We start from the raw sequence: 9,969 nt of genomic DNA, 5'->3' as shown, positions 1-9,969 counted from the left end.
TGTTTTTGAATTTGAATGCAGGATTTAATTGTGAACTGTGACATGAATTTTTAATGTGATTTAATATGGTGTTGATAAATATAAAAGTGATTACTTCAATTTTGAAAGGGGACACTGTATAATGAGTGTCTAATTGGGAACTAGGTGTGAGTGAAGGTAGAGAGAGCATACAGCTTTTGACCATACAGCTTATATGAGATAGACCAACTTTGAAAGTTGAAAAGTTGTTTTTTTCAACTTAACCCTCTACTGCACACATTTTTGATGGTACATGATAAAAAATTATTCCACATAATTTTTTGGTTTATTTGGGAACATTTTATTGATAAAACATTTTTTGGACCACCCCCCTCACCCTCCATCTCAAAATATTTTTTTGTTGCCTTAGGGCAACGTTGTGCAACAATGGTGTAGAATCATGGAGAAAATTCTCCATTCACATGTCATAAGACAATGTTCAGAGGGCAATACAAAATCACAAATCTGTCAAGAAATCATTAAGTGAAAAGGGAAAAACACTTGAAACACATTGATATATTGCATTTGATGCAGACGTTAGTTTGTGTCGTAGTGCAGGGCTCTGAAAATTCGGTCCTGGAGGGCCACTGTCCTGCAGAGTTTAGCTCCAACAGCAATTAAACACACCTGCTTGTAGCTTTCTAGTGATCTTAAAAGACATTCATTAGCTGGTTCTGATGTGTTTGATTAGGGTTGGAGCTAATTCTGCAGGACAGTGGCCCTCTAGGACCGAAGTTTCCCAGCCCTGATGTAATGTGTCGTGTCATATCATGTACTCCATGGAATGAGATTTTACTCCGTGTGAAACTTCAAAAAGCACTTCTTCTCTGCTGTGAAACAGAGGTGCACATTACAGTTTTTGCACATCACTTTGGGTATTCCTGTGCACCCAGGAACCTTGCATCTTCCCTTTTTGTGACACATTATTTGCCCGTATGTATTGTCAATGGGAAATCCTGGTTAGGGATGGGTTAGGGATTTTTTTTTTATGTACAGTTCATGTCATTTTAAATAAGAATACTAAAGCAAATAATCTTGCCTTCTTTTCACACCATGTGCTCCTGTGACCATATGTCAGAAAAGGAAGTCCTGTCTTCAAATGGTGCTTGATAGTGACTCCCACATCTTATTGGACTGCTATGCTGTAGATGGTTAAAAATAAATCATTAACATTGAGTATGGAGATCATGTTGTGAAGTTTGTGCGTCAAAGAATCCCTCAACCTTCCACACAAGTTAGGTGGCTTAAAATTGTATTAGTTGTTGTGGACAATAAAGCCCCTACAAACAGAGATGACTAAAAATGCATGAGGAAGTATTTAAAAAAATAGATCTGATAAAATATGATAACGTATATTTTTGTGTTAACAGGACTTTAAAAATTCAATGGGAACCCAAGGAGACACAAGAACTAAAAATAAACCCACTGACAACATTTTTACATTCTCTTGTTAAGTCAAATATGTATGCTCAGCTTAGCAGTCTCTGGGTTGGAAACTGATTTGAATACGTTGTAGAAAATGAGATAAATGATGTGTCTTGTGTGTTTAATGCAGAATGGTGCAGTGCAGTAAATCTGGCTGAAGTGTGCTTCATGATGCAATCATCACATACACACACAAATGCATATTACCAATGAATGCACACACACATCTGTCAGTTCTACTCCAATTCCATTGGTTATGGTGTGACACACAGCTAATAATAGTACGGTCTGACCCAACAGCCCCTAGGGCTCCAGTGTTCGTCTTGAAGGGCACTGCGTGAGTCTCCTGCCCATCTTCATTGCTATGGCTCTTTTAAATAGAGCACCAGTGTTATATAATGGCCCAGTGCATTCATGAATGAGAGTGGAGGAGGGGTGCTACATTCATACTGTAAGACTGCACCTCTCCTCAGCTGTTGTTCTGCTGAAATAAATGCGGAGAAGCTAAATGCTGCTCGCAGATCTTATTCATGTGAAGGGATCTGTGGGAATTTGCAAACTGGACCCATAATCGTGATTTCTGAAGAGCGTTCACGTAAATGTGATCACCCTTTTGAAATGAAGTGAGCTCTGCAGAGGATCCTTGAAATGAAATGAGGAATGGGGCTGTCAGAGACATGTAGTACACTAGCGACTGTTGCTAGGCAAAAAGCAGAGTCCACATCAGCAGGTTTAGCACACGAGAAATACTCTGAGGAATGTGTTTCATGTAGGCTAACACTATCGTGAGAAGAGTATTCCTGATTCTAAGTTCAATTACGCAGATTTTAATGTAATATAAATGCCATTATACTCCTTTAGGGTATAATGTTCCTTTAGGGTAAACTGAAACTATTGAACTTCTTATTACTTAGAGTAATTTACGTCTTATAAATATTGATTTCCACTCTAACATCCTGCAAGATTTTTTAAAAGTGTTAGATAAATATAAATTATTAAATATATATAAATGTAAATTATATAGATCCTGACAACAGTTAACAGCTACAACAGGATCGTCTGCCACTGTGCCGTTTTACTTTTTGACAGATTCCTTAACTAATTCCCATTGTCTCATATTCATTTTTTTTTCTTCTGACCTTTTGCAGTGGAATTTTCTTTTTTCGTTCTTTCTTATTATTATTCTTTTTTCCAAGATTAAGATTAATTCTACTTTTTTTGTGGTCAAGTCAAACATTTAAACACAAGAATTACAAATGAAAAAAGCAAAAAAAAAGCACCAATGACCAATATAATCTTATCTATACATAATACAGTTTCATAATTACAAATGATGTCTACACGAACTACTGAAATAAAATGAACAAGCTACATTTTATTGTACCCTATATCTGTGAGGTTTGTGTTTGTGTTCTGTAGTGTAGACCTGTTTTCCCTCCTCCTGTCCTCACTCCTGGTTGCCATGGAGAACTGTGTTGATCTCTTGTACCGAGAGCGATTGCTCTGTCTGCTCAGGACTGGATAATATTCACAAAGCTACAGTCTTTAAATTATACATCTCAGTGATGCTTTGACCAAACAGATAACAGCATAACCGTAAATTGCAAAGTCTATTATCTACAAGAGCATAACCTACATGCAGAAAACGATCTCTCAAGTGTATTATCTGCAGTATGATTTAAGTATCTCAGCTGGAGAAACAGATCTCAAGAGAAGCTGAACAAAAGCCCTGATTTGATTAATTGCACAATTTGTATGTCAATATGGGCAAAAACAAGTAGCTCATGTTGCTAGCAAAGCCAAGGTCACAGATTACAAAATTCAAGTGCAGTTGTTGTTTGTAGTTCATCTAACCCTTTAAATGTACCTTTGTTGGTGAAACCAAATGACAGCAGATTGATTTAATCATGTTAAATAGCATTGTTTTAAAAAATGTTTACTTAGATTTTACCACATGTAGCACTTTTTAAGTAAAATATTTTTACAGTGTTTGCTCAATGTGTAAATCTATTCTGTCAAAAAAAATGTTGTTAAGAGTATTGTTTAAATTAAATGAATATTTTTACTCTAAATAAAATACCAAACGTGTAGAAATTTGTTTCAAGGTTGCATGCAAATTAGTACATTATTATATTTAATTTTATTAGTATATACACGTTCATCTGTTTTAGGGCAAATTGTGAACAAAAAGAAACACTAATGTTAGAAAAAAAATACCATTTAAATGGGAATATCTCCTTCAGCTGTAGTGTCTCCCATCAGATGTGTGGAAAAAGACATTTGGCAACATACTGGAGTCTGTCTGCATTGCGCATTACACATCCACTCACTCACCCACTCTCTCTGCTGAGAGCTAGCAAAAAATAAATAAAGTGAATAGATAAATAATTATTTATCATTATAATGATTTGGTGCCTAAGAAACATACATTTTTTTGTATTTTTATTTTATTTTAGATTTTTTAACATTTATAATTATATTACTATAAATTATATTTATTTTGATTTAGATGCATAATATTAATAATAAAAATAATAATAATTTTTTAAGATAAAGCAGAACCTCAAACAGTGGCATTTATGTATTGACAGATATACTAAGAGCATATATTCACTTACAAGGGGATATGTTCTGACTGCTTTCAGGACACTGCTTCCAAAGCTTGTAAATATATTTGAAAAGCAAGCCCTATTCAAGTTCATTTTACCCAATCAGATCATATTTGATCCTTAGAATCCTATTTGACATTACTGTGCAGTCTTAACGAGAACATTACATGCAACTGTACTAGAATATCTTGACTAGAAATTCACATAGCAATGGAGTTTAAAATCTGATTTCATCTTACTGGCAATCGTGATAGTCCTGTTGGGAACTCTGTGTTCTGAAAAACCAAATTTTTGCTCTGCTTCTGAATTCCAAAAGCAATATGATTCAAAGTATATATTAGGATCCTTGGTTCCAGTAGAAATTGCATAGTGTGTCTGTGTGCAGGTAGGACATATTTCTTTTCCCTCATGGTATCTGAGGTATCTCATTACTCCCCTTATTTTCTGGCTGACTAGGTGAGGACACAAAGTAGGCGCAGTGCTCCACTGGACATGGAGATGGTCGATGTTTGGTGGAACATGAGGCTGGATGTCTTGTTGGGTCGTTGACTATTGAAACTGCAGGGCGTTGGATGCGTACTCAACTCACCTGAACATCCGCTGCCATCCAGTACTGCGAGATTGATCTCCAGGATGACTGTGGTGGTTGTTGGAGATAATATGGATGAGACATCCTCCACTCTGCAGGGGCATCCACAGGACTCGCAGTATTCCCCCGAGTGCTGCGAGCGAGTTGTTATCAACATCTCAGGGCTGCGCTTTGAGACACAACTCAAGACGCTTGCCCAGTTTCCCGACACACTACTGGGCAACCCCAAGAAAAGGATGCGCTATTTTGACCCTTTAAGGAATGAATACTTCTTTGACAGAAACCGTCCGAGCTTTGATGCAATCCTCTACTACTATCAGTCAGGGGGAAGGTTAAGAAGACCTGTCAATGTACCTTTGGATATGTTCTCAGAAGAAATTAAGTTCTATGAGCTTGGAGAAGAAGCTATGGAAAAATTTCGAGAGGATGAGGGCTTTATTCGTGAAGAAGAGCGTCCTCTGCCGGAGAATGAGTTTCAGAGACAGATTTGGCTGCTATTCGAGCATCCCGAGAGCTCAGGCCCTGCCAGAGGGATTGCGATAGTGTCCGTCATGGTTATTCTCATATCTATCGTGATATTTTGCTTGGAGACTTTACCACAGTTGAAAGAGGATCCACACGGACGGCTCCAGGTGATAGGCAACAGCACGTTTTACTTCAAACCAAATATTTTTACCGACCCGTTTTTTGTTGTGGAGACACTTTGCATCATCTGGTTTTCTTTTGAGTTGATTGTCCGTTTTTTCGCTTGCCCAAGTAAACCTGCCTTCTTCAAAAACATGATGAACACGATCGATGTGGTTTCCATCATTCCATATTTCATAACACTTGGAACAGAGATGGCAGAGGACCCCGAAGGTGGAAAGGAGGCAAAGGGTGGAGGAGAGCAGGCCACATCTCTGGCCATTCTCAGGGTTATCCGTTTGGTCCGGGTGTTTCGGATTTTTAAGCTGTCCAGACACTCCAAGGGGCTTCAGATCTTGGGCCAGACTTTGAAAGCCAGCATGCGTGAGCTGGGTCTTCTCATCTTTTTTCTTTTCATCGGCGTCATCTTGTTTTCCAGTGCAGTGTATTTCGCTGAGGCTGAGGAAAAGGTTTCGTTCTTCACAAGTATCCCAGACGCCTTCTGGTGGGCGGTGGTTTCGATGACAACCGTGGGGTATGGAGACATGTACCCTGTTACTATTGGGGGCAAGATAGTAGGCTCTCTATGTGCCATTGCCGGAGTGCTAACGATTGCACTTCCAGTGCCTGTGATTGTGTCCAACTTTAACTATTTCTATCACAGAGAAACCGAAGGTGATGATCAGGCACAGCTCCTCAAGGTGAGCAATCCGAACATCGCGTCCGATTCTAACTCCAGTCGTCGCAGCTCGTCTGTCGTCAGCAAGTCAGAATACATGGAGATTGATGACGACCTCAATAACAGCATTGATAATTTTCGCGAGGCAAACCTGCGAACTGGGAACTGCACAGTTGTGAATCAGAATTGTGTAAATAAGGGGAAGCGTCTCACAGATGTATAGATTTCCAATGTCGTTCTAGGCCATTATAGGATGCCCGGACTGTATATAGTATAGTCTATTCATGTATCAGAGTGCTTTAACAGGGCCTCTGATAATGTGTTATTTCATTGCGTATGTTTTATCCCAAGTCCATGAGAGTTGCTTTTATTCTGTCTGAAGAATGGTGGTCTAAAATCTGTATATAGATACCAAATATTAAGTAATTAAAAGACAGAATTACTATTATATGCACTTGGGAAGGTTCGAATACTTGCATAAATAAATGACTTTACATTTTGCAATGGACCTTATCCCAAAATATGATCAGTTATTCAGTGACTTTGAAAAATTAAGATCAGCATGAAGAACTAATACTTTGTTGTACCATATGTTGACCATTTATTTATTTGCTTGTTTATTAGCTCATTGTAGGTTATTGTAAACCATATACAAACTGAATGTTGATCAGTTATGCAGATCATGGCATGTTTTATGAAACGTTGAGGTCTGTTTGATATGGTACTATGTATCCTGCTTTAATTAATACATGACATCAATACGAACTTTATCACATATAGCCAAGCCGACAGTATAACTGAATTACAACCACTACCCACTAAAAGCACAACTTTCTTTATCAGCTTTAAAAACAAAGTATTTAAAATCAGTTCCAGGAAGTATTACATTTTAAAAGTATGACTTCATTTGTTAAAGCTTTTTAAATGTACATATTCAATTCTATGCTTAATTAATCATAAGATCTATTTATCTATATTAAATAATTGTAATTATTATATTTAATTATATGTTCTACTTAATACATTTAATTGCATATTTAATAATTATTATTTAAATGAATCATGTAATAGTGCCTTCAGTCCTCTAACTAGCATAGAGTGTCTCAACATGCAATAGTTACTGTAAAACATTTGCATATCTAATCACACATGATGTGTTGAGGGATATTCCAGAGCCGCTGGGAATGAATTTCAAGAAATGTGAAACATGCAGTGTGTGTGTGTTTTAGAACATCTTTATGTATTCTTTTGTAATGGTGTTTTTATCATTGGTTGATTTGGATCTACCTCAGTGTGGTCATGCATAGTATGGTTGTGAATTCAAACTTCATATCCTGTCAAATTATGTGGGGAGTGTGGGAGGGGATTTGGGGAGGTTTGGTGGGGGAATGAGTATGCAATGAAGGTGAAACCCTTTATTTCAAAATAAGAGTCCATAAAACTATAATTACAAACAAAGTCCAGAAAGTGATGCTAAGCACAAGCGCTAATAGTGCTATATGATATCCACAAGTCTGCATCAGGGACTGTAATTGGTAGAAACTGCCAAAGAATACCTTTAATTTGAGTGTAAATGTTGTCTATCAAAACCTAATGCACTTTAATGAGAATTTATGTATTTATAGGTTTTGCAACAAGAATGACTAAAAGAACGAAAGGTAAAATAAAGAATAAAAAAAAACAACAATGTGTTGGTTTGTCCATGTTAAGGATGTGTGTGTATTTGCAGGACAGCATCTTAACCAGCATAGGTGTTTTGCAACCCTTTAATTCGTTATTTGGGGCATTTATAATATTCACTTAAATAATAAACATCACAACTGTGGTGCTTTGCCAGCAAAATAAATAGCTGAGATAATAAAAAAGAATCGTTAAGAAAATATATTTTTACAATGTGTTTATACAGTTCTGTATAAAATAAATACATGCCAGAGTGATGTTTATTTATTATGACTATGGATGTCTACAGTTTGAGAAACACTTTTATATGAAAAGAATAGAATAGAATACAAAACAGTGGACCAAAAATAGTTGTAAAGGTAATTTATGTATGTTATAAAGATGGAAACAAAAATTTGAATGCTAAAATAATCAATATATTGTTACAGTAAATCAAATTCGAAAAAAACTGTGATACAGACTGGAAAAAATAGAAACAATATAATCAAACATCTAAAAATCAGGGTTCTGAATCATTATCACGTGTGGGGATTATCATGTGTATTTTCATCTAGGCTTCTAATGTTGTTAGCATCATTTTTTTTTCTTTTGAAGATGAAAGTGTTTGGTATAAATGAGTGAATGGAAATGTATTTCTGTATTAAAAGTACATTTTTGTATTTTTTTTATAACAGGGCCTGGTTTTCATGTTGGGCTTGTCATATGTGTTTTATGCCATAAATTAAACTAAGCAGGCAGCTCTGGGCTTACGTTGCTCTGACATGAATCATACAAATGCTGGGAAAAGCTTTTTCTTTACATTTTTTAAATTAAATAATCAAATAATTTAATTGTGATCAAAATATATAAAATACTTTTAATATGTGTTATTTATGGGCTGATAAGGTGCATTCTATGACATGACCATTTTAAGTAAAAAATTTTTCTTACAGTTTTTAAAGAATGTTTTTCTAAATTCATTTCAACTCAGTCTTTAGCATAACTGAGAAGCTTCAAGGATTCACATTGATTGATAAATCTAATTAAAATCCTCATCTTGCCTCATCAAGGACTTGTTATTTCTGTTCCATTTCAATTCAACAGCTCAAACTATCAAAGCACATAAAACTGGAAATGGGGTCACAACATTTAAAACAAACAAACAAAAAACTATTTATTTTTAAATTAAAATAGCTATTAGGCTTTACATCACAGCCATGACTCGTGTTTTTTGTATTTAATATTAAGAACTATTATAAAAAGGTTAATATAATTGAATATCCAATCCAGTATTAATCATGAAGGAATACGTTTTGTATTTATTATTAGCCACAAACCCAAAGAAAAACAAGCCTGGAAAAGGAACTTTACATGAATTTCCCATGTTGTCTTAGGGATTTTTGGACTTGCATCCAAAATGGCATCTTCAAATCTTCTGCCACCTTAGTATATTTGATAATATGATGGTTTATGTCATATTTTTCCCACAGTTTGTCTTAGTTCCCTCGACAGATAACTTAAGAATATCTTGTGCTTTTTTGTTAAAAAAAGTTCATATTATTTTCTTGATTGTTTGATCTTGATAATTGTAACATAACCGTTGAGTAACAATGGCATAAAAAATATCCGATCAAATATTTGTGGAATTGCCCATTTGACAGCATCTCTTTTTGAAAAATGCTTGAGTTGTACAAGCAAATGAGTTGTACAAGCAATATTTGGTACAGTAGAAAAATGTGAAAAATGTCCTACTTTTCACATTAAGACAGACAATACTCATACAAACTCATATGTGTACACACACATATATATATATAATTTAACTTTAATGATTACATACTTTTCAACAAATATTGATTAATTGATTATATGCTTATCTACTAAAAGAATGGAAGTCCTATCTTTACCTTACTGCAATTAGACATTTGGCATTATAATACCTTAATAGATTTATTACATTAAAGCATCACATGCAAAGGGGAAATGCAAAGAGTAATAACTTTATTATTTTGATCTTTAATAGCCATTACAGGTGATCTGGTGTGTATTTTCCATTGAGGTGTTTATGCATGCACATGGCTTGAGAAGCAGGATGGTTTGGCAGAGCCTTGAGCTCGGTGCATATAAGATTGGCGTGGGAGGAGAGAAGCAGGGAAAAATATAGACCTGAAGAGACTGGGTGAGAGAGAGAATAAAAATGAGATTGAAAATAAAGAAAGAGAGGTAGGCAGAAAAGAGCAGAGGGAGTGAAGACCTAGTGATTCAGCCACAGCACGACGAAACTGGGGCCTGCACGCCTACAGGGGAGAACGAGCGTGTACGTTCATGCACATATGGCCAGAGATGCACAACCTAACACAAACGCA

General features: G+C 35.8%; 1 protein-coding gene across 1 annotated transcript; it reads left to right on the top strand.

The window, feature by feature from the left end:
- The first annotated feature begins 4,514 nt into the window (after window positions 1-4,514).
- On the top strand, window positions 4,515-6,815 carry LOC107699197 (potassium voltage-gated channel subfamily A member 1-like). The gene has a single exon (XM_016500394.1). It carries the CDS (start codon window positions 4,686-4,688, stop codon window positions 6,165-6,167), a length of 1,482 nt encoding a protein of 493 aa, XP_016355880.1. The 5' UTR covers window positions 4,515-4,685; the 3' UTR covers window positions 6,168-6,815.
- The last annotated feature ends 3,154 nt before the right edge of the window (window positions 6,816-9,969 follow it).

This window comes from Sinocyclocheilus anshuiensis, unplaced genomic scaffold (assembly GCF_001515605.1).
Source record: "Sinocyclocheilus anshuiensis isolate Anshui unplaced genomic scaffold, SAMN03320099.WGS_v1.1 scaffold851, whole genome shotgun sequence".
Taxonomy (NCBI): Eukaryota; Metazoa; Chordata; class Actinopteri; order Cypriniformes; family Cyprinidae; genus Sinocyclocheilus; species Sinocyclocheilus anshuiensis.
Note: the sequence above shows the minus strand (reverse complement) of the source record. Positions and strands in the feature narration are given on the sequence as shown.